The following is a 25,694-nucleotide window of genomic DNA, read 5'->3' as shown; positions in this document are numbered from 1 at the left end:
CAGAGCCCCAGGCCAAGCCGTGTGTGTCCCAGCCGGCTCCCTGACGTGGATCCACAGTGTATGCACTTCTGCCTCCCAATTAACACTTCCATCTGTGTTATTCGAGCCACCAGCAGCAACAGTTACCCTGCCAGCAGGTCTCCTGGTCTCATCAGCCCTCCTCGCCATTCATCAAGGAAATGTGGAGATCCCTGTTGTTAATGTGGGCTCCGAGGATGTTTGGCTGCGGCCTCTCTCTCAACTAGGTGCGCTCCATGTAGTAGACTTAAAACAATCTAGAAAGGCTGTTGTGTTTGAAGAGGTGGAAGACCAAGACGCTGTGGCAGTTATCCGACAGGTGGAAGCGGATGAGTTGCCTCTTGACCCCCCAAATTTCTCCTGGTCAAACCTTTCCCCTGAGCAGAGTCAGCAGGCGGCTAAACTGTTGGAGAAGCATAATTCAGTGTTCAGTCGGGGGTGGGGACCTGGGGTGCACTGAATTAGTGGAACATGAGATTCACTTGCAGGATGACGCTCCAGTGCGGCAGCGCTATCGACGCCTCCCCCCATCCCAGTATGAAGAGGTAAAGACTCACATCCAGGAGCTGTTAGACAAAGGGGTGGCGCGACCAAGTTCAAGTCCATTTTCATCACCGATTGTGCCTGTTTTTAAGAAAACGGGGGAAATGAGACTATGCGTAGATTACAGAATGTTGAATGCCAAAACCAAGAAAGACGCGTATCCATTGCCGCGAATAGAGGAGACTTTAGACTCTCTTACTGGTGCCCAGTGGTTTTCAACACTAGATCTTGCAAGTGGTTATAATCAGGTGCCGGTGGCAGAAAAGGATAAGAATAAAACCGCCTTTTGCACACCATTTGGGCTTTTTGAGTTTAATCGAATGCCGTTCGGGCTGTGCAATGCACCAAGTACATTTCAAAGACTAATGGAGCGCATATTTGGAGATCAAAGCTTCCAAACGTTGTTGTTGTATCTTGACGACATCATTATTTTTTCCCCCAACTTTGATCAGCACCTTCATCGACTCGATCTGGTTCTGTCCCGGCTAAAACAAAATAACCTTAAGCTGAAGCGAAAAAAATGTAACTTTTTCCAATCTGAAGTCAAATACTTGGGTCACGTTATATCAGCTGCCGGAGTAGTGACAGATCCAGCTAAAATAAGTGCAGTCACTGAGTGGCCAAGACCTACTACATGTAAAGAGCTGCAGTCTTTCTTAGGATTTGCCTCCTATTATCGCCGGTTCGTGGAAGGGTTCTCCAAACATGCAGTGCCCCTTCACAAGCTCGTAGCAACGTTGGGGGGCATAAAACAGGGAAAGTCTAGAGGAAAAAATGCTATTGCAGAGCTCTGGGCAGAGGATTGTGAAAGTGCATTCCAGACACTCAAAAAGATGCTAGCGACCACTCCAGTACTCGGCTATGCTGATTTTACAAAACCTTTCATCCTTGAAGTGGATGCAAGCCATGCAGGGCTAGGGGCAGTGTTATCACAAGACCAAGATGGTAGACGCAGGCCAATTGCTTTCGCTAGTCGCGGACTTAGACCCACAGAGAGAAACATGTCTAACTACAGTTCTCGAAAGCTTGAGTTTTTGGCCCTCAAATGGGCTGTCACCCAAAAGTTTCGTGAATATCTGTTGGGTAGCACGTTTTGCGTTTTTACTGATAACAACCCATTAAGTTACCTTCAGACAGCAAATTTGAGTGCAGTTGAACAACGCTGGGCTGCGGAGCTAGCAGTATTTAACTTTGAAATAAAGTACCGCCCTGGTCCGGCCAATCGAAATGCCGATGCCTTATCACGTCAAACACAACCACAAGACATCTCATTAGTTGCCCCGGGCTTTATGGTCCCAGGAGAGGTCCATCAGTCGACTCAGCCATCCAGTTCAATGACCAGAGCACAGTGCAATGCAATATCAGCCCACCCCTTTCGCCCAAGTGCTGACCTCACCACACTACAAGCAGCTGACCCTAGTATTAGTGAGTTCCTGAAGTACTGGAGCAGTGGGGTCCCCCCGAACAAACAAGCTCTAAATGCTGCAAGCAAAGACGTAAAGAAACTGGTACAGCAGTGGTCAAGAATAAAAGTTAAAGATGGAGTTTTGTATCGCCAGATCCAGCCTCCAGGGGAGCGACTTCTGTGGCAGCTTCTTTTACCACAATGTCTGAAAACTGAAGTTTTAAAACATCTCCATGACAACCACGGGCACCAAGGGATCCAACGCACCACCAGTCTTCTAAGAAGTAGGTGCTATTGGCCCTTCATGGGGTGAGATATTGAAAAATACTGCCAACAATGCCATCGTTGCACCCTAGCAAAAGCAGCCCAGCCTAAGGTGCGGACCTCGAGAGGAAGCCTAATGGCCTCAAAGCCCTTAGAAATAGTGGCAGTGGACTTTGCCTTGCTAGAGAAAGCCACAGATGGGAGAGAAAATGTGCTGGTCATAACTGATGTCTTCTCTAAATTTTCCCAGGCCTATGCTACTCGTGATCAAAAAGCAAGCACAGTTGCCAAAGTCCTTACAGATAAATGGTTTTACACCTATGGAGTCCCTAAACGGATTCATAGTGACCAAGGAAGATGTTTTGAAGGAGATCTGTTAAAACGCCTATGTAGCCTATATGGTATTGAAAAAAGCAGAACCACCTCATACCATCCGGAAGGCAATGGGCAGTGTGAAAGATTTAATAGAACCTTGTTTGATTTACTGAGGACGCTCCCCCCAGAGAGTAAAAGAAAATGGCCACAGCATCTGCCCGAAGTTCTTTATGCCTACAATACCACAGAGCACCAATCAACCGGTTTTTCACCATTTGAGCTTATGTTTGGCCAAAAGCCTCAACTCCCTGTGGATTTTTTGTTAGGCACGTCGCAAGAGAGCCCGGCCACAAGATCACCTCAAGATTGGGTGGATGAGCATCGAAACCATCTCACTGTAGTGTATGCCCAAGCAAAAGAAAGGTTGCAGCAAGCAGCAGCGAGAAGAAACTGTCATTATAAGCCAAATGTGACCTCTGTCCTACCCCCTGGCACATTGGTGTATAAAAAGAGCCATGCTCTAGGCCGCCACAAAATCCATGATGCTTGGGACCCAACAGTGTATGTTGTGGTTAAAAGTATGGACCAAGAGGGGAGAGTTTATCAAATCCGTCCAAGAGATGCTATGGGCTCACACAAAAATGTAAATAGAGCTGAAATCAAAGTTTTGACAACGGTGCAAGACTGCAGTGAAAAAAATACATCTCTGCCTGATCCAGGCTTACTATGCAATGCCCCACCAGACATTCCACCGGAGTTGTCCGATAATGACAGTGAAGAAGAGGACATTGTTATCGTAATGGACCAAAATCCACCAAGAGTCAGGGCTCCCTCCTCCCCCAGGCAGGCACAAAGTGCAGAGAGCGGGCCTCAGAGTTTAGCGCCCATAACCGTCCCGCCTCTGGCAACTCAGAATCTGAGGCAGACCCTGGGCAACGATACTTCTTTAAACACAAATGTGATGCTGAGACGTACCCATAGAACAACTGCAGGACATCATACAAACATGTATCATCTCCCTAGGGCAGTTAACCAGTCAACTGTGGCATCCTTACAGAGTGCCCCCCAAGCTATGTGCCAGGGACAAAGATATGCGTTTAGGCCATGGTTATAAGTGGTCACCGGGACGGTGACTTTTCAAAACTGGGGCCAGTGTAACGGGTGAACGGAAGTCAGTGGGTGGGAACCACGGAGGACGTCCGTGGTATTGACGGACCTATTTAACCGCACAATCAGTCCGTCTCCCTCTCTGCTCCTCACTGAAAGCACAACACGGCTGCTGTGCACGGAATCCCGAGATAAAGCTTGTAAGTTTCTTTAGCCTTTTAAAGCTCATTGCACTAGTCACTTTACATGCCGTCCTTTTAACCTAAACAAATGTACGTTTGTATAATTAGACATGATCAAAGCAGAACGGGATTGAATCTCCGGCCAGAACGAGACAGTGAAGCTCCAGTTGAATATTTATGGGTTAAATTACCATAACTATCTGGATGTGTAAAGGGCTGTAAAAGGACCCGTTTTGACAAAGGTATGAATTCCACTTGTAATAGATTTGTTTAATTCTGTTTGATTGATTGTCTAATAACTTGTATTCTCTCTAGGACTGTGAGTGAATCCTTTTTACCTGTCACTGTTTTTATCCCACCAACCTTTTAACCATTTGTATATGTTTTAATGTAATCATGTCGCCTTAATTGGTAATCATGTATTGCTGGTAATCATTATATTTATCTATCACTGCGGCCGTATTTGAAGTTGCTGTGGTTTTGTTGGTTTGCTGTGTGCCCTGAGTTCAAAGTGATAGTATACTTATTGTGATTACTGGGCTTATATTGTTTGATGTGCCAGTGTTAATAAATGTACTACAACCTACCTCCAGCCCTTTTCAGTTAATTCTGGACACCTATTGTTAATTCTAATTGCTACATTTGTTTAAATTATTGCATCCTACAGTTCTTATAAGGCTAAAAACTAACAAATAACTGTTCTAGATCATTTTCAAATGTCCTGGATCACGTAGTGTTAGATAAAGAAGTCTAAAATTATCGCAATTTTTGCCACAATTTTAAAAAAAGAGAAACTAAACCTTTTCTGCTGAGCAGCCTAAGACACGCCCACTCACAGCGCACAGTAACGTCTGTGATCAAATACTACGATCACACACACAATCCCCACGTGAAGCTGCACAGACGCACATGCAACACTAAACACACCATTACTGGCGTTCCAGCCTCTGTTCATGGCTCAGCACGCACACACGCGCGCGCGCGCGCGCACACACACACACACACACACACACACACACACACACACACACGCACGCACACACGCACGCACACACACACACACACACACACACACACACACACACACACACACACACACACACACACACACACACACACACACACACACACACACACACACACACACACACACACACACGGGAAGAGACGCGACAAGAACGTTCGTGCACACAGAGACAGACGGGAATACACACAAGATGTCTGTAATTACACACACAGCTTGATAAACTCTGATAAGAGCAGAATGTGATCTTTATAGAAGTTGTAATATCAGCATTCAACCCTTAGAGGGCAGTAACTGCCATTTTACAACTAAATATTTTGCTGAAATGTTAACAGTAGCACAATGATCAATAAACAGCACTACTTAATACACATGTCTTCAGCAGGAAAAAGTGGGTTTGGGGTTTAGTTACTCTTTTTGTGAAGCCACAAAATCAGGCATTTTTGGCCGTGAAATCCTGGAGGGTCTGAATAATGTTCTAAATGTTGAAAAAATCTTTAATAATGTGTCCTCATAACATCTGTTCATCCATGACTTTTTTAATGAATGTATGTATGTTAAAGATTTTGATGATTTCTGGTCAAAAGCAGGGTTGGTAATTTAAAATAAAAGCTAGCATGATTTTGAATGTAGTATATTCCGAGAGATGATCTGTAAATGTTTATTTTAAGTGCAATAAAAGTGCTAAATTTGCACATGTTATCTCTATTTCATTTAATTATTTAATTAGCACTATTACTGTACGTACATGCCTTAATCTTAGGTAATTTTCATTGTTTTTTACTCATTTTAGACATTTGCTGTGAAAGTGTAATGTGGTTTTGTGCCCATATGCAATAATTAATTGTTTAATGAGCCTGTTTATCCTTTGCATGGCTGTAAACCAGGTTTTAATAATTGGAACGACAATAAATTCAAGTTACGTCTTTTTTGCAAGGAAATGTGAATTGAATAGCAGGTAAAAGTGAAAGTAACAGTATGTTATTCAGTAATCAATGAATGATTGCACAATAATTAAAATCAAAATATGCCAATATATGTTACAGCTGGACAATTAACATCATCCCATGTGTTTCCGCTGATGGCCACTAGATGGAGCCAATGGATCATTATTAGGATTTAGTTACGTCACAAAAAAAATAAAATTTCTTTAAAATCGACGTACACATGATTTTATACATATAAATCTATGTATAAAACATACATGCATATGATTTTATCATAGATAATAAATAAATAATTGGAAAAATACCGTAACTATCTTGTTAATCTTAAAGGATCCTTATTGAATTTATTGGTTTACCTGCGGGTTGGTAATAAAAATTGTAGCGTTAATAAATGGAATAGGAGTATAAAATGTAACATTTTACCTCTCATAAGTTCTGAAGAAGAAGGCACTTGATAACCTCAATGATCAGTGGTGTTATAAAAAATAACTATTCCCTGGAAAGTAAGAAGGAAAAAAAAATAATTAGTAAAATAAAGCTATTTTATTGTCAATGCTTTTCATTTAATAACCTGTCAATTTCTAAATGACTGCAAAAGAGAAATAATTCCCCACGGACACAATTATTTGATAGTTATTTGATTCTCAATGCAAATGAAAAACTATTCACAATAGATTGTATTTACTGCATTTTAATTGGTTATTAAAACCATGTTTTTTGTCATATAGGTTGACAACGTATCTCCAAAATCTGTCAATAATAAACAATGACATGAAAACAGTTACTCTGTCAAAACCTGTCTTCATTCCTTCATTATATCTGCAATTTAATTATATAAAATACAATTTGCTGAACATGTACTCATTTTGAATTTGCTATTATCTTTTAAAGAAAATGAGTTTTGATGAATATATTCATTTTTTAAGTAAGAATGCACTTCCATAGAACCAAATATGACAATTTATACAGAAACGTGAAAAGAAACAGACCAACATTTTAAATTTGTCCAAATAAAAATAGGTGCAGCTTATTTCAATCACGTAAATCTCTCATATTCACAAAAGTCAATTATGAGAGGTCATGTGACGTGATAGGTGATGCCTCTCCCGAAATGACTCGTTGCATATGGGGCATTTGAGTTTCTCTTCTCGGCGGCGCTTGATTAAAGGCTCCATGGAAAATTCTTTTTTGTGGTGAGAGCGCATGTGGTAAACCAAATCTGAGGTCATGCGGAAGGAGGCGTTGCATTTAGCGCACCAGTTCTGAGCAGGCAAACAAAGAGAGGTGAAAGAAGGAGGCAGAAGAGTCAGAGCTGAAGGCATTTGAAGTTGGATTGGTCCAGAGTTTTTGGGCCAGAAGGTGGTGCCATAGACAAAGGGGTTTTGTTTAGCTACGCCACCAGGAACCAGCTCTGCACTCTGCAGCTTTGCAGCCAGATGATCTCCCTGGTAGAGTCTATTAGAGGAGATAGTGTCCCCCACCACTGGGTGGCAGTCCAGCATCTTAGGAGCCATCACCAGGGGAGAGATGTGGGAGAAGGTACGAGATGGCTGGCTGAAGGCACTCTTTCTCTCGCCTCTACCACTTCCCTGTTGGCTGACGGAGGTGAATGCGCTGCCCACTGGTGAAATGTGGGGGGGTTGGGTCTCTGAGAGGACCTGCCTAATGTTGAGGGTCTTTGCTGGAGGACTGTTGCCGTGACGACCTCCATCTTTGTTTTCGGAGTTGGGGCTCAAATGGTTTTTATTTCCAGCGTGTTGCTTTGGAGAAAATTTCTTTACCTCAATAAAGGCGCTACGCTTTGATTCAGTGGGTTCTTTAGAACTTTGTGGAGAGAAGGCCCTGGGGTTCTCCTCCAAACCATATATTTCTCTGTAATTTTGAACAGAAGTGAGAGGCTCATTTTTAGACTTTGGCTGTGGAAGGTTGTTTCCGTGGCTTTCACAGTCCTCATTTTCTGGAAACTTTCTCTTTCCAGAGCTCTCACTGCAGATCTCCGCCTCCTTGTCAACAGTTGGACTGGTTCTGTTGTTCTCAAGGTCCCTCGCCAAATTATGAAAGTCTGTGGATGGTTTGTTGCCGTCCTGAAGACCTTCTGAACGCCCTTGGTTTGTAGAAGGTCGGCTTGGAGCTTTGTTCTGCTCAGTGCCATTACCTTCACTTGGTTCCTCGTCACCCCCACTGATGTTTTGCAGTCTTTTCGGGCACCGAAATCGGAGATGGGCCAAAAATGGAAATTCAAATTGAAACCGCTGATTACATTCTGGACATGAGTCGTGACTTGAATCTAAGAAAAGTAGAAATAAGTTAAGAAAACCCAACCTATTATTGGCTTTTAAAAGTAATCAGATCTTATTGTGCATATTGTTACTAAAAGCATAGCATAGTAATATTGTTTGATGTTATTCACCTTTGCTTCTAGAAGCTTCTGTGGAGCTGAGCAGCAGAAGCTGGATGAGGTCTTTTCCGTACCAAACCAGCAGCTCCTCGTCCTTCTCAATGCGACGCAGTGAACGGTAGAACAGCTGACTGTTCTTTACGTACGCCTCTAAGTTCTGCTCCTCTTTGTCTCGAGCTGACTGAACCAATCGTAGCCACATCAGGCCTTCTGAGGTGCTATTAGCTGCTGATGTGTCTACCTGCACATGGAACACATGCAACAATTACATGTCTTTAACAAAATAACTGCATTTTCAAAACACTGACACTAGTTTTTATTTTATTTCATTCTACATAAACACTTCAACATTTCATTTTTGACATAAAAAAAGGTTCAAACTGAAGATGTAATAAATTAAAATGAACAATGACTTACTCTGAATATATAAGGTGCTGTGCGTTTATCGGTGGATTTTAAAGCTATGAATGCAATACTGTCATAAAGCGATGTATGACTTAACACACAAGGCCCAAATATTGCATTTTCTGGGATGTCACATGTTGTGTAGACGCTTGTAAAAATATCAGTGAGACACTGTTGAACGGCTTTGGCGTCGTCGTCCCACATTAACCTACGAGAGCTGGACGGATCCATCGCACCTGGAAAAAACAGAGGAAAAGAACGATTACAATACAAGAAAAAAACTTTTAAATAAATCCATAATTTTCATTTTAATGTTTTTTTTTTTGATGCATTACTGCTTATTCTCTTAAACAAAAATAACCTTCATTGTGTCCCAGGTGTCAGAAAATAATGTAAAATACAGTACTATATTAATATATATATTACATAATATTAATATATTATTTTATAATATTAATTATATTATTTTATATTACATATTTCTGAAATGTCAATTTTAATTTTGTTGTTAAATGCTTGTGTGAAATGGTTGTAATTCACTGTATTATTTGATACACATAAACCAACACGCACCATCATTCAGTTTCATTTTCATTTAGTTTTATTCAAAATTTAGTTGTCAGAACTATTTCAGTTTCAACTAAATAAGAATATTTTACATGACCAAATCTGATACATATATAGTCGACTAAAATGCATTTTACACATTTTGTAAAGAATTAAATCTCATTTATGAACCTGATTTCAGAACTCATTGGATTACGTCCCATGTGATGAAATTATAGTTTTGTTTTTATTAATCGACAAAAATATAAATACAATACAGATGTAGTTTTCATTAACATGTATTTATTTAATTAGTCATAGTCTAGTTATTGTAATTTAAAAATAATTTAGTCAATGAAAGATGAAAACTTTTGTCTACAAAATGAACACTTAGTGTTGGTGAAGCTACAGTAGTTTATTAAACCTATTACGACTTAGTTTATTAGTGTTTTTAATGTGCAATTTTAACAATCCCATAAATATAATCTCTAAAGCGTTTTATTATTGTCAACAGACGTGAGATTTAATCGTGTTTTCTATGATATATTATCATAAAACAGATTTTTCTTCTGAGACGTAATGAAAGCAGCAAAACATTATTCATTATTTTATCTCTTTACCCGTCAGTCTATATAATAATAATAATAATTATTATTATTCATATTCATATTATAATTATACTTTAATAAATAAACATATCACAGCTTTAATTTCAAACTCAGTTGAGTCTGTATGGATTTAATCCAACGAATAAAGCAAAATTGATTGTTTTTTAGCATTAATAATAAAAAGTAAAGATGTATAAATGATGGAAATTTTCAACTGTGACACACAATAATATTTACTCGTTGTTCTGACCCTTTAATAAATGGAGAAATAAGTAAAGTCTCAGGATCAAACCCATTATTTAACCTTTAACCCATTATTTAACACATTATTTAACCTTTATTTAACTCATTATTTAACCTTTATTTAACCATTATTTAACACATTATTTAACCGTTATTTAACACATTATTTAACCTTTATTTAACCTTTATTTAACTCATTATTTAACACATTATTTAACCGTTATTTAACTCATTATTTAACCTTTATTTAACCGTTATTTAACACATTATTTAACACATTATTTAACCTTTATTTAACACATTATTTAACCTTTATTTAACTCATTATTTAACCTTTATTTAACCTTTATTTAACTCATTATTTAACCGTTATTTAACCGTATAGAACAACAGCCTTTGTGCATTTAAAGGTTTTGCGATTCGTATCATTCATGTATTTCATGTTCTCAAAAGCGTTGCACGTAATGTTGAAGAAAATTAATATGGCTTAATTTTCAGCGATGCCTTTAGTAGAAGAATAATAGATAAACATATATATGTATATATATATATGTTATATATATGTATATATATATGTTTATACATATAGTTTATTTAAATAGAGAATTGCAGAATTTAGAGACAACAATAATTATTAAGGCTAATTATCACTAACAGTTTTGCGACCGGATTGCGCACTACGGACTCCAACACTTTCACACTCTCTCTCACACACACACACACACACACACACACACACACACACACACACACACACACACACACACACACACACACACACACACACACACACACACACACACACACACACACACACACACACACACACACACACACACACACACACACACACACACACACACACACACACACACTTACCTTTGTGTTGATAAAGCTCAATAATCCACAAAGACAAACTGAAGTGCGTTAAAAATCCGAACCAAAGGGTTTGTCAGAGTTTGATCACTAGCACCACATCTTCATCATCATCATCTTCATCATCATCATCATCATCACCATCATCCTCTGCTAGAGCTGAGACACAGAGAGCTGCAGATGGAGCCGATGCTGTGTGTGACTGACACACACTAACACACTTTGGTTTGCTACATCATCATCCAGCCAATGAGAAGCCATTATCCATGACTCCTCCCTTTAAGCCTTTACACACACAGACACACACACACACACACACACACACACAGTGGAAATAAAATATATTATAAAAAAGAACAAAAAATAAATAAAATCACAGTGATCATAAAAAAGTTATGTATAAAAACTCTTGTTCATTATATTTTACTTCATAATTGCAACAGCATGTGTTGTATTCATTGTTCTGTAGTTTGTTCATTATCATTCTAATCAGCAATAAATACAACTATTTCTGATCAACCCATATCGATTGCATGCTTAAAGTAACATACTAGTTAAAGCCCCGCCCACTGGTTTTGAATTTTAAATAAGCCGTTTTAAGTTGCGTTTTCTTTAACTGAGGGTTAAGATCATATCTTTACTCATGGTATCGGTTGTGACAGAAAACTGAGTGACGACTTTAGTTTGAGGCACATGGTGGACGGCGTTGTGTAGCGGAGACAGAATCAGAATGGTCTCAAGTAAAGAAAAGGAGGAAATAAGAATTGAGAAATTAATGACGCTACAGCAGGAATTAAGAATAAATGGGATTCAGAGGAAAACAGTGGGGGGGGGAGAGAGAGAGAGAGAGAGAGAGAGAGAGAGATGTATGAAGAAAAACTGAACAAGATAATTATGAAATAAGAGTCGAGGGATTTGCATAATTTTGGAGCGAGTCCGGTTGCGTTTTCTAAAGCGCTGTTCAGTAAAGTAGGAGGGATTGTGCTGGATGGTAATTTACTAGATGTTTGTAAAACAGAGGAAGAAAAAGAGATTAAAAGTGTGAAAATGTTATTCAGAACTGAAGAAGGAAGGAGGGTAGAAAGCATCTCTATAATGGTTGATGGTTCTCCCTCAGATAATAATGATCTACTCAGTGAGGGCTCATGTAGCCCCTCCCCTCAGGTGTTACAGGAACCAGAGGTTTGGATACGTGGCAGTGGTGTAGAGGCATCTTCTATTTGTAGTGAGGAACACATGCTGGAGGAATGCAGTAAAGATGTGAAGCTAAATGTAGCAACTGTGGAGGAAAACACAGAGTCATGGACAGAAAATGTGAAATAAGGAAAAAAGCAGAGGAAATGGAAAAAGTAAAAATGTTTAATATCAGTTATGATGAGGCAGTGAAAAGAGTAGAGATGTTATGGAAAAGATCTAACAAACAAAACAAACAGAGACAGAAAGAGAGAAAACACCAACAATGGTGATCAATCATAACATTAAGTTAATCCTATTTATTACTTATGTGATGAACTGCACAGATCAAGTTAACCAGAAAACAGAGAGGATTAAAGTCAGAGGCAGAAAAATGATTAAAAATGAAGGAGCTGTCATGGGACGAAGTTAAAAACATGTTGGAGAATGACAGCAAAGCTAGTGCAGAGAAGATGTAGAGTCTGGTTGGACCCCTGGAGATTCACTGCATGTCTGTGCTGAAGGTCTAATAAAGTAGATATAATAAATATCAACTTCATTTATTTTATTATTTACTTTTTGCAAGTTAGATGGTGCTCTTTTATCCTGGTTTTATCCAGTGGGTGGCGGTATGCACCTTGTTTGCAATCCGCCAGTAAACTAAAAGAAGAAGAAGCCCCGCCCATTTCAAGACAACCAAGTTTATGAGTATTTGACCTACTGAGATGTTTTGACAGCTTTGTTCTAATCTTTTAAAAGACACAGTTCCCTATCACTTAAGTATCGTTAGCGTTACGCTAACATGACCCGCGGCTCAGGCACTGAACACAATGCTAGATATTGCTGTGATCGGTGGCAACTTCCTGCTGTGGCGGTTTAACGGTTAAAGATGAAGCTATTTCACTGGTTCTCTCCCAGTCCCTGAACCCTAACGCCACTTTGGATAAAAGCATCTGTGAAGTGAATTAGTAAAGAATCAAAGTGCTGTCTTTGATTTCACTGTCACATCTAGTCAACATTTCAATAGAAACATTTTTCCCAATTAGAGGCTGAATAAAGACAAGTTATTACCTTCACTTATTGAGAGCAAACACACTTTACCTCAACTCATGTCCTTCAATGTGTCCTATAATCAAATGAAAAGTTAACACTAGATACAAAGATAAAAGTGGAGCATTGCTGCTCTTAAAAAGAATTGATGTGAATAAAAATGACGTGGTTTAGTGACGTGTATAACAGGCTCTGGAGAAGCTTGTTAGTGAAGCATTCTGGAGGTTGTAACAGAGAAAGTGAAGACAGAAAAGTCAGTGCTGTCTCCTTAACTTCATATGACACTGTATACAGTATATATATATATATATATATATATATATATATATATATATATATATATATATATATATATATATATATATATATATATATATAAAGAAATCTCTTCCTCACCCACTGTGGGCGGTCTCTCTCTCTTTGTCCTCCAAGCTCAGGTCCTCTACCAGAGGCCTGAGATCTTGAGGGTTCTTCAGTATCTTTGCTGTTCCTAACACTGCACTTTTCTGGACTGAGATGTCTGATGTATTTCCTGGGATCTGCTGGAGCCACTCCTCCAGTTTGGGGGTCACTGCCCCGAGTGCCCCAATGACCACGGGCACCACTAATGCCTTCACCCTCCAGACCTTCTCCAACTCTTCTCTGAGCCCCTGGTATTTCTCTAGTTTCTCGTGTTCCTTTTTCCTGATGTTGCAGTCGCTCGGTGTTGCTATGACAACCACAACGGCTTTCCTCTGCTCTTTGTCCACCACCACAATGTCTGGTTGGTTCTCCATTACCATTCTGTCCTTCTGTATCTGGAAGTCCCACAGGATCTTGGCTCGGTCATTCTCTACCACCTTTGGAGGTGTTTCCCACTTTGACCTTGGGGTTTCCAGCCCATACTCTGCACAGATGTTCCTGTACACTATACCAGTCACTTGGTTATGGAGCTCCATGTAAGCTTTCCCTGCCAGCATCTTACACCCTGCAGTTATGTGCTGGATTGTCTCATTGGCCTCTTTGCACAGTCTACACCTGGGGTCTTGTCTGGTGTGGTAGATCTGGGCCTCTATTGCTCTGGTGCTCAAGGCCTGCTCCTGTGCAGCCATGATGAGTGTCTCTGTGCTGTCCTTTAGTCCAGCTCTGTCTAGACATTGGTACCATTTCCTGATATCCACCACTTCAGTTATGTTTGGGTGGTACATCCCATGTAGGGGTTTGTCCTCCCATGATGGAACCTCCAGCACCTCATCTTCTGTTCCCCATTGTCTGAGACATTCACTGAGCACGTCATCTGTTGGAGCCTTGTCCTTGATGTACTTATGGATCTTGATGTTTCATCCTAGATAGTGGCTCTCACACTCACTAGACCTCGGCCTCCTTCCATCCAGCTAGCGTAGAGTCTCAGGGTGCTGGATTTGGGGTGGAACCCTCCGTGCATGGTTAGGAGCTTTGGTGTCTTAACATCTGTGGTCTGTATCTCATCCTTTGGCCAGCTTATTATTCCTGCAGGGTATCTGATTACTGGCAGGGCGTAGCTGTTTATTGCCCGGGACTTGTTCTTGTTATTGAGCTGGCTTCTTAGGACCTGTCTTACTCGTTGGAGGTATTTGGCCGTAGCCGCTTTCCTTGTCACCTCTTCGAGGTTGACATTTGCTTGTGGGATTCCGAGGTACTTGTAACTGTCCTCAATGTCTGCTATTGTTCCTTCTGGGAGTGAGACCCCTTCTGTGTGGTAACCCTAACCCTCTCTTAGTCACCATCCAACCACATTTTTCTAGTCTGAATGACATCCCAATGTCTGCGCTGTAGATCCAGGTGGTATAGATCAGTGAGTCTATGTCTCGCTCATTCTTAGCGTACAGCTTGATGTCATCCATGTAGAGGAAGTGACTGATGGTGGCCCTGTTCCTGAGTCAGTATCTATAGTCAGTCTTGTTGATTATTTGGCTGAGGGGGTTCAGGCCTATGCAGAACAGCAGTGGGGACAGGGTGTCTCCTTGGTATATGCCACATTTGATGGAGACTTGTGTAAGTGGCTTGCCATTGGCCTCAAGGGTGGTTTTCCACAACCTCATCGAGTTTGCAATGAAGGCTCTTAGAGTCCTGTTGATGTTGTATAGCTCCAAGCACTGTTCAGGTTAGTGTTTCGGGTTATATATATATATATATATATATATATATATATATAAAATGTACAGTTCTAGTTTTGTGTTCACCTTCTCTATCTTTTATGGATCACTTTTTTGTGTGTGATAAAAAATTGTGGGAGTAATAGACAGTTTATTTTTAAATACTGCTAATTGAAGCATAGAAATGTCATTTACAGAGGTGGAAAGAAACAAATTACATTTATTTGTGTTACTTTACCTAAGTAGATTTTTTGTGTACTTTAAGCATTTTCTTTTAAATCAGTACATTTACTTACGTATTTCCTGTGCTCATTTCCCAGCTTAAAATAAACCCACAAGATTGTGACGCTTTGGGCTTCTGTGTTTTTACATGTTTTTATGTGTTTTTACTTCTTTTTATGTGTCCTTACATGTTCTTTGGTGTATTTACATATTTTTAAATGTTTTTACGTGTTCTTACGTGTTTTTATGTGTTTGCACTTGGGATGTGGCAAACGGACTCTTTTCCTTATCGATTACACTTATATGTAGCTGATAAGACGACCCAAAGCGGCCACACCCCCGTTCTGAGTCTCCTCCTCCTCACTGCTCAATGTCTGCATATCAGTTCATTTACAGTTTTTTATGGTACACACCTCCATCCCTCCGTCTGTTCTTACCGTAAACTATCACTTCTGGTGACATCACATATATAGAATCTGGACGTGATCTCCCCTGAACAAACACAAAGTGGTGATTTGGCAACTTTATGATGTTATTTCCTTTTATTACAAACGGGCAAACGCATGGAGTTAGTTAGCATTAGTTAGTTAGCATTAGTTAGTGCATATAATGCTTTGGTAGTTATTGATGTGTGTACAATTTAACTTTTGATAATAAATAGTTAAACATAATTCTTTGGATATTGTGGTATATTGTACGGCACCCTAACCATGACCAGTAACTAATCAAGCCCAATGATATTACTTACTATAGCTGAGTCTAAGTGATATAAAGAGCAGCTTTGCCTGTTTTTTGTTCACGGCGTCTGATTTCTCAGAGAAGCTTTTTGCTTCCTACGCTGTTGTTGATTTGTCCCTAAAAATCTGGTGAAAAGATTAGAAAACGGACTTTGTTCCCATGGAAGAATGTGTTTTGCAGCACAGACGGTTTCTGGTGCAGATTGTAGACACATATAGTATAGTTTTCACCTGCATAAATTGGTTTTAAACGTCTGTGTTTTTACCTCACAGAGGGCTGGTAGCGGTGCACGGTGCAGTGTATGTCCAAGGAAAGCTTTCCCTCTCAGCAAATGTTCACCGATTCGAAATTACATTTCTTTAGATTTTATACCAAGTAGAACACACTCTTGAAAGGCAGGTAGACTATTATCTGTCTATTTTCTGTAGCCTCGGCTCTATAGACAGTGGGAGGGAGTTGTCACTTGAAGTCACTTGAAATGTTGAAAATTTTCAACTTTGAGCGACTAAGTCGCTTGAAGTCACATCATTTACATTGATTTTCAATGTATCTCGTCACTTCAGTCACTTCAGTTGCGTTCGGCATGAACGCACCTTAAAAGTGACGAGGTAAGAAAAAAAGCCTATTTCAACATCTTTGTGATGAACAGTTAGTTTATTGTAGTCAAGTCTGTATCAGCAGATCAACAAAAAACAGAAAAATGTTTGGGAGCTTTCACAAATTTAGAATTCTTACCATTTTTGAATTGATTTTGGTTGATATTTAAACATGTTTGGCTCTACATAGCTGGAAAAAAAACTATTTCTTAGTGCAATAAAGTACCATTAGATTATTTTGTGCTTGATTCTGATGCTGTTGTGAGTATATTCACGTGAGTAATTAGAAATAGTTTTAATGAGTTACAGTCAAACTTTTATGACTTCATTGCGTGTATAAATGAGGACAAGTGATCCATTTCTGCACTAGTGAACATCATCATCCACATCAGGTCTCCAGTCAGTCACACGGCTAACGCACTGAGGAAAACTAGCTTGTGCATGGATTCACACTCGCTCCTACAGTCCATTTAGAAACATCACTGAAGCAAACAGTAAAACTACTAATAAAGGTTTTTATCTCCAACGTTACAGAAAGTGAAGCAAACAGCTTATATAAATAGTTAAAAATATCAGATAAAAATCAGCTGATTATTTTCCATCAAAGATTCTCTAAATAATAATGCATTGTTTCTGTTGTATAACTCATTGATTGTTCCACATCTGACCTATTACATTGAAGTTTGAGGAAGTGCCTACAAAACATACATCGATCCAATTTTTCTTTTACAGAAAAGAGTCTCCAGTGGAAGTGGATACAGAGACCACACTAATCCCTTATTCACTAAAAACACTGAAATGTAATGAACTAGTAGAGTATTATCTTCTAAAAACCATGTATAAAGCTCATCTGGAAAGTTTACCAAACAATTTGCAAAACAGATTCACCAAAAGAAAAAGTAGATATGAACTAAAACCCAGGTTTCAATCGACTGTAAAGATGTATCTGAATCATCTAACCCTAACCCTGTGGAACAGTCTTGATTGTAACTCTAACCCTAAGTCCATTTATGTGTTTAAAAAGTATGTTAAATTATCAATGTTACAGAAATATGACACTGCAGAGTAGCAGATCGACGACTGCATGACATCGCTCAAAGGAACTGTAAATAATTTATTATAAGTTTTTACTTCTTTCTGCTCCTTTTCATTTGTGTAAATGCTGTTGTTGCATTTTTATTTAAATGAATGAAATAAATAATAAAATGAAAAAAAAATGAAATATATGCAACAAATGCATTTAGTCATATAAGAGTAAAAATAAAGACACTTATTTTTTCTTCTCTTTTTTTACTGTGGTCATAATGTGGGACAAATTAAGGACATCTCATAAAACACCTTTTTACAACCATCTAAACCCAAACCTAAGAGCAAAGTTTATCCTAAATGTTTTTAGGAACCAGTTTTGTAACTAAAACATCTAACAATACCTGTGGCAAAATATCTATAGGTGCAAAAATACTATTAAACATTCTCAAAATGTCTTTGTGCAAGATTCATTTTAAGCAGCAAATTTAACCATGTTTATGCAAATTATTGTTAGCCTGTTAAAAAGCACAACAAAAAAAACAGGCTTTTTCAACAAGAAAGATTCAACATTCGGGAAAAAGACTCGTTTTGGTGCTGTCTCTTTAAATGTAAATGAGACACTCCATACCCCGCCCCCTCTTCAGGTGACACTCGTTTCAACTCCACCCTGTTCGGCCATTTTTGTAGTTTGATAGAAGAGATACGGCTATGTAGCGGAGCATAAACTTTTTATTCAGAGGTTATTTACAAAATGTCAACAACGTTAGACTTGTCCATCCAGCCTTACATGTTCCAGCCAGAGTCTGACCCAGTGGAGTGAGATGAAAATGATGATGATGAACCTGCAGAACCCTAACAAGTGAGCTAACACAAGCACCGAGCTAACGCTAGCGCCAAGCTAACGTCACAAAATGCATTTTAATACAGTCTTTTCAAAGACAAAAACGTCAAAATGAAATGACTAATGAAAACTTTAGACTTAAATTAAATCACGTAGGCCATATCATCAAGGATCTAAAACGAGCACACAGCGCTAACATATGAAAACGGTGCAACTGCTAATGCTAACAAAACAATGACAGGGACGTCTTATCATCACTTTTTAGCGTTATTTACAGCTTACCGAAGTGCTCTGTTCATCGTCTCCAAAGATAGAAGGAATTGAACCCTCAATCAGACAAAGTCTTTCTGTAAATCCTTCTTTATACTGGTGGAGGTTGATGAAGCAGTCATCATTGAAGTGCTTCACACACACAAAAATGACCTTATCCACAGATGTGGTACATTTCTATAAAAAATAAAACTCAACCAGACACTTTGAAAAGGTTCTGATGCTGGGAGACGGTGTAATGAAGCGTGTGGGTTACTACATCCAACAACACAACATTTTGACTTATCCTCTCGTAACTTCTGCATCCTGGAGCTTGGACTACAAAATAAAAGCCAGAAATAAAAATGGTGGATTGCTCGAAGTGTTGGACCTGGAGTTGATGAACTAATATGGCAGTTCTGCTGCAAATACTGTGATGTTATTGTTCAAAAAACATAATAGAGAATAGAAAAATATAAACAGATTGAAAAATATGAGCAAAACAGAAAATAAAGATATCTACAGAGCACCTGAAGAGACTAATTTGAACTTTTCTGTACTTCTAAGCACTATAAATATACAACAAAATGCATTTAAGGGCTAAAAAAGTGGAATTATGTCCCCTTTAAAGGATCAATAAATCAGACCTAGTGGTCGTTAGTGTAACTGCAGTTGTTTATTTATTCATCATCATCCCAGGATGAGCTTTTATAGCAGATGATACTGTGACTAGAGGTCGGGACGCGACCATGGACCAGAGGAGAACCATTATAAAGGAATCCAACATTGTAACAGTGATGATCCTTATCTTTGATATATGGTTAATGTGGGTGTGGCCAACAGAGGTACCCCACCATGTAAGTTAAGGCCATTCTATGCTGATACACTTTGTAATTTGTACAGATTAAACATAACAGCATTATGTAATCATCTTACACATAATAAGTAACTGTAATCTCTTAGTTTGAATAATTCCAATAAATTCATTTTGTCTTTTTCATTTAATCAGACAACTTTTTTCAGGAAATTAACTTTGATCTCCTAACATGTTTTGACTGCCAACTGTCAGTCATCTTCAGAGGCATCTGCTGATGACTTTGATGTGTCCTTATGAGCTATTTTTGGGCGTGGCTGACTTGATGGTCCCAGGTATGAGAGAGTGAACATGTTCCCTCATATCTGTTGATGTTGATAATATCAACAGTTTAAACACTTTTCCCTCTCAATGCGATGCATTTCCCAGAAACCCAAGTGTAAGTAGCAAAAGAAACCATCAGTCACTCAATCTAATGATGTTTTAAAACGAGCAGCGGGAGAAAGACGTGGAACGGGAACCGGTAAGAATGCGTTTGTTGATGGTTTCTATGAGATGACGGATCTATAGATAAGTTTCAGGCTAAATTTAAACTGGGCAGAAGCTCATTAGACAGCAGCTGATTGTTAGCACACAGGCTGATCACAGTTAGCATGCTAACATTAGCTTCTCCTCTATGTTGGGTATCGATGTAATGACAGATAATTATTTACCTATGGAGAGATAACTCAGAAAACTGAAGAGATGGTGGTGTGTGTGTGTGTGTGTGTGTGTGTGTTACGAGTGTATTTTATGACAATTATGTACCACTTATTTAAAAGTTGTAATTTTGTTTTTAAGTTTATTACCTGCTAAGTCTAGAAAAGTAGAAATAATTCTAATTTAAGAGAATGTTAAAATATTTTACATTTAATTTCACACCCACCAAAGATTAATAAAGTGTTTCTGCTGCTCTTTGTATTTTGTCATTAATTTTCCAAATAACATTGTGAAGTTTTTTTAATTGAAAAATATAAAACCATAGAAGGTTGTAGCTTTAAACAATCACTTTGCATATTTATTAACTTTGTGTTTTTGCCAAAACCACAGACGGATCAAAGCAGCCAGATTGAAATGTTTGGTTGAATAAAGCAAAGACACCAGGTGGGAGTGGGTGGTCTGAGAACGGACATTTACAAGTGAAGGGGGTCCAGTAACACTTATCACTGACAGGAAGACAATGTACAGTAAAGCAAAAACACACAAGATGCTAAATATTTCTATCTGGAACTACACGTTATTTAGCTAATGCTACATTGTTCATACATATTTCACTAGTGGCCAAATCTTGACTTGTGACTTTAATATGTTTCTAGTTTGTGGAGAAGGATTTAGACTTTGATACTTCACGTGTACGAAATATTACCACCTTTACCAAAAGCATTACATTAAAATGACCAATCGTCCTTTAATCTATGTTTTTACAATTTTAATGTACATACTGTACACAATAATGTCTATGTAACACCTCTGCAGTAATTACAGTATAACTACAGTCAGTAGTGATGGGTGTAGAATGTTTAATGACCACAGTCCATGGAACAAGTTTAAATTTCCGGCTTATTATTTGACATTGAAGACAGAAAAAAACAGTTGACAAGACAATTAACATAAAATTCCAAATACTACTTCAAGAAAATTAAATATTTTTACCTTTTTTTGGTCATTTGGTTTCTAAATCTTTTTTTCTTTTAAACCTATTTTTTAGAATTAAAAGTATATTATTCTCAACCGAGGTTACTGTTGTAATAGTATCTAGTTTTATCATTTAATCTATTTAGGTTAACTAAGTATTTTTCTGAATACACTCTAGTTCTTTAGTTTCAACATTTAGTTACAGTTTCCCTTTAAAGGTGCAGTCCGCAAATCTTAGATCCCTCCCTCCCTCCCTCTCCTTCCTCGCTGCTCTCTTGCCCTGCCTAGAAACTTTCCAAAGTCCCTCCATCAGAGGAGCTAACAAGCTAACGTTAGTCCGACAGCAACATCACAGTAATATAACATGCTCTGTTAAAAGCATATTACTGCAGCTCTTCTCTCTCTCTATGTGCACACACCTCAACAACAGCAACAACACAGTGTCACTTACAGCAGCCCACATGGAGGCTGCTGCGCGCACATGAACAACACATGTACTACAGAGTTCTAGTGTAACAATTACAAATCAAACATAATGTAAACTACTAGTTTTATGTAAAGCTGTCCTTACATAATGACAGCTTTAGCAAATATGAGATAAGAGTTGCAGACTGCACCTTTAAGTTCACCTTGTTTTTGTTTGTTGTTTGAACCAACCAAAACATTTACAATTCAAAAGCCACCATTACAGCATTACCATGTATGGTTGACAAAAAGAAAATAAAAATCAAATGAAATCAGCAAAAGACTGAACAAACTCTTAATCACTGTTAAATGTCTCTGTTCCTTTAACTGTGGGTTAGAGACGTTCACTTCGCTTTGCAGATGAAAATGATCAATATTACCAGTTTTTTAAAGAAACAGTAGAACGTCCAGCAGGGGGCGTGTTGCTCACTGGGTGACTCGCCATCTTGGATCTCACACGTGGAATTTAGCTCTGGATTCTTGATCCCAACCATAACATCCAAATAATATGCATAACTAAATTAAATAATACATCTAGTGGCTTCAAATATCAGTAAAAGTCTTTTTTTTCCAGCTCAATCCAGGCCATGCTTCAAATACACAAAATAAATCATTTATGTCCACCATTTTACATGAAACAACATAAATATGCTACCTTAGCTTTTCATTTCCATAAAATAACTAAGACATTATGACAAAATATTCCTTGGTAAAAATAAAATACAACTTTTAAACTCACCAAGTCCTGTTCGGCAATGTGTTCAACTTCAACCAGCAGAGTTAGGGTTTGGCTAATCCTAATCCTAATCCTAATCCTAACTGAGTATAATAATAAGTTTGCATAGACTCTTTACTTGGTTCCTTTTCTATTTTTAACAGCAGCAGAATGTCTGAGCAATAGACCCTGTGGAAAACCAGGAAGAGAAAACACAATCCGATTGGCTGTGGCTAGTCATATGACCCTAACCCTAACCCTAGCTGCAAAGTGACTCTTCAAAGTAAGAGCCTAAACAACTTAATCTTTCTAGTCTAATCTAATTTTAAATAAAGCAAAAATAACATTAATTTACATGGTTTTTTTGTTGTTGTTTTTTTTAAAATCTTTTAACATGTCTTTTAAACCAAATTAAATAGTATATTATGAAATATTGCTTTGCTTATAATTTGAATGATTTTTTAATCCTGATGATCTCTTTATTGTCTATTTATCCATTGTAATATATTTGTTTATGACTGTTTTTATTAACAGGCTTTTATCTAATACTGCTTTTGTAAACCAGGGTTGCATCTACATTGGTTCAGAAAGATTGTTCTTCAGAATAGGCACAATTTTGCTGCTAAATACAGCAAAACTAGCATTTTTTGACATTATGTACAATCTGTCAAGCTGAGACCCAGATATGGCCCTAAACTAAGACTTCAACTAAAGAACAAGGGCTAAAAACCCAACAAATTACAGATCTCAACACAATCTGTGTCAACTTTGCATTTTTAGTCACATGTAATCCTTTAACTTTGCACTCTATTAAATTATATTTGTTGTATTTTCTTAAATCTTGCATTTTTCTATTTCAAAATGAAATATTTGTGTTTATGTTGTTTTTTTGTGTCGTGTGTGTTTAAAAGCCTCCAAAGGCAATAAAACTCACCATTAACAGAGAGTTTACTGGTTCTATCATATATTTGGTGTTATATTGTCCATCATAAGTAATAATAATCATATGTCAATTCGAGGTTGTTCCATGTATTAATAATTATATTAATAATTCATTGGATTTTATAAAGAGCTTTTTCATAGATGTACATTATTCAGGGAAAGGTGGGCTGGTGTTGGGGGGACGTTTCGAGTCGGGGTATGGGTGATCAGCGGCGGCCTCCTCAGGGGTGTTGTACTGGTGACGTGGCCGTTGGTGTGGGGTAGCGACGCCCGGGTGGGGGTGCTTGGGTGCACTTGCTTTGTAGGTTTGTAGCTGGTGGTTGGGGTTGAGTTGTGGGGCAGAGCTAGCCTGTGTTGGTCCTGGTGTTGCTTCTCATGGCGGCAGAGCGGACTGTTCTGGGCAGGTCAGAGGCAGTGTCGCCCCCTGGGACGCTGGGGTGTGTGGCTTGGGGGGTTGGGAGTGCAATCATGCGCTGTGGGCACTATGATTTGGGGTGTGGCACAAGTGAGCGTTTCTCACCGTCTCTCCCAGACATATCGGTCTAGCGGAGGGCCGGCCGTAGTCCTGAGGCGGCTTCTGGACATGCTGCCTCTGGACCGGTTCCCTGTGGCCTGGGGTCTGGGCATGACTGGCTCTAAGCACGACCACTGGTGGGCGCCTACTGGCTCACTTTCTGGCTTGGTGCTGGTTAACCCCTGGGTTAGGGCCTCGGCCCATTTGCTGGGGTCATGGGCAGGAGACTCCGTGGGCCACCCCCCGAGCAGTCGGTGTTGGAGTGTGGATGCTGGCAGGGGCCCTTGGGGCTAAATATTAGGGCGGAGTGGCCTGGGGCTCCTTGGCTCCCAATGTTGCTAGGGGCGGAGCCTGGGTTCTCAGAAGTGGTTCCGTCACATACATTGATCATGGATGCACTGGCCTTGGGCTGTGGGAAAAACTCCTACTTAACCTTAGACACGTTGATCCCAAATACCAGTTTTAGGTATTACCACTCACTCCTTCCACCATTTTACTTAAGCTGGGTGATGTGTCACCACCTTACATTTACACACTTATCACCAGACTGCCTGAACTGATTACAGAACACAATAAATACAATGTACACAACTATAAACATCACATTTCACTCTCACCTTAACCCCCTGAAGTACAGTGGGATATTTCATCAAAGTGTTCTTAGTAGAGCCAGGCCTACGGTTTAAACCTGGTTTAGCCAAACCATCTGTGACCACGCTGGCGTTTCCCATTCCATCAAACTCTTCTCAACTTGGAACTCTCCAGCTCAGCCAATCAGCTGACAGTATTTAGCTTAAGTGCTCGTCCTTATAAGACCCACAAGATCAATCAATGATTTAATGATTATAGAGTGAGGGTGCATGCTTAAAAAAAAGACGTCTTTTAAAACAGGCATCGCGAAATTTAGAAAGAAAGTGTCTCTCCTCAAACATGGTAGAAGTTCATACTGCCTGGAGAAAATGTTTTTTAATGAAAAAGTCTCTTGCAAAGCTAGAACCTCCTATTATTCAACTTTAATAGAGGAAAACAAAAATAATCCATGGTTTCTATTCAACACTGTAGCCACGCCCACCAATAGCCACAGCTCTGTTGAACCCTCTATTCCTGTCAACCTGAGCAGTGACGACTTCATCAACTTCTTTACTGATAAAATTCTAACAATTAGAAACAAAGCTAATGTCCTCCCTGCAGGAGTGATCAATACTTTATTAAACAAAGAAGCTCCTGAAATATCCTCAACATGCAGCTTTTATTTACATAGTTTCACTCCAACTGGTCTGTCTGAACTGACCTCAATAGTTAGTGCTTCTAAACCAACAACCTGTCTTTTAGATCCAATCCCAACTCCACTATTTAAAGATGTTCTTCCACTAATCAGCACTAATATGATGAACTACATTAATACATCTATAGTAACAGGTTATGAACCACAGGCCTTTAAAACCTCTGTAATCAAACCTCTCCTTAAAAACAACCTTTGATCCATTTATTGATCAATATCTAATCTACCTTTTATTTCCAAAATTATTGAAAAAGACATCACAGGTCAACTATGTGATCACCTTCATAGGAACAATTTATAGAGAGCTTTCAGTCTGGCTTTAGAGCCAATCACAGCACAGAGACTTAGTAACAGTAACCAATGATCTCCTATTAGCAGATCCAGATTAACAGTTC

At 38.9% G+C, this 25,694-nt stretch overlaps 1 protein-coding gene across 1 annotated transcript; it reads right to left on the bottom strand.

Annotated features, from left to right (window-relative positions):
• Positions 1-6,747: 6,747 nt before the first annotated feature.
• On the bottom strand, positions 6,748-22,273 carry prdm8b (PR domain containing 8b). The gene is made up of 5 exons (XM_028441222.1): positions 22,227-22,273; positions 10,885-11,166; positions 8,621-8,844; positions 8,216-8,444; positions 6,748-8,092 (listed from the first exon to the last, which is right to left on the bottom strand). Exons 3-5 carry the CDS (start codon positions 8,837-8,839, stop codon positions 6,870-6,872), a joined length of 1,671 nt encoding a protein of 556 aa, XP_028297023.1. The 5' UTR covers positions 8,840-8,844; positions 10,885-11,166; positions 22,227-22,273; the 3' UTR covers positions 6,748-6,869.
• Between the last annotated feature and the right edge of the window lie 3,421 nt (positions 22,274-25,694).

The sequence above is a fragment of the Gouania willdenowi genome, unplaced genomic scaffold (assembly GCF_900634775.1).
Source record: "Gouania willdenowi unplaced genomic scaffold, fGouWil2.1 scaffold_196_arrow_ctg1, whole genome shotgun sequence".
Classification (NCBI taxonomy): Eukaryota; Metazoa; Chordata; class Actinopteri; order Blenniiformes; family Gobiesocidae; genus Gouania; species Gouania willdenowi.
The sequence above is the reverse complement of the archived record's forward strand: the minus strand, read 5'-3'. Positions and strand labels throughout refer to the sequence as shown.

What these genes read in the sequence shown, in the direction of transcription:
- prdm8b (XM_028441222.1), bottom strand. Translation starts at nt 8,839, where the DNA reads ATGGATCCGTCCAGCTCTCGTAGGTTAATGTGGGACGACGACGCCAAA. An exon ending in CAGCACCTTATATATTCAGA is followed by an intron (nt 8,445 to 8,620) that starts GTAAGTCATTGT and finishes TTCCATGTGCAG; the next exon opens with GTAGACACATCAGCAGCTAA. An exon ending in AGAAGCTTCTAGAAGCAAAG is followed by an intron (nt 8,093 to 8,215) that starts GTGAATAACATC and finishes TACTTTTCTTAG; the next exon opens with ATTCAAGTCACGACTCATGT.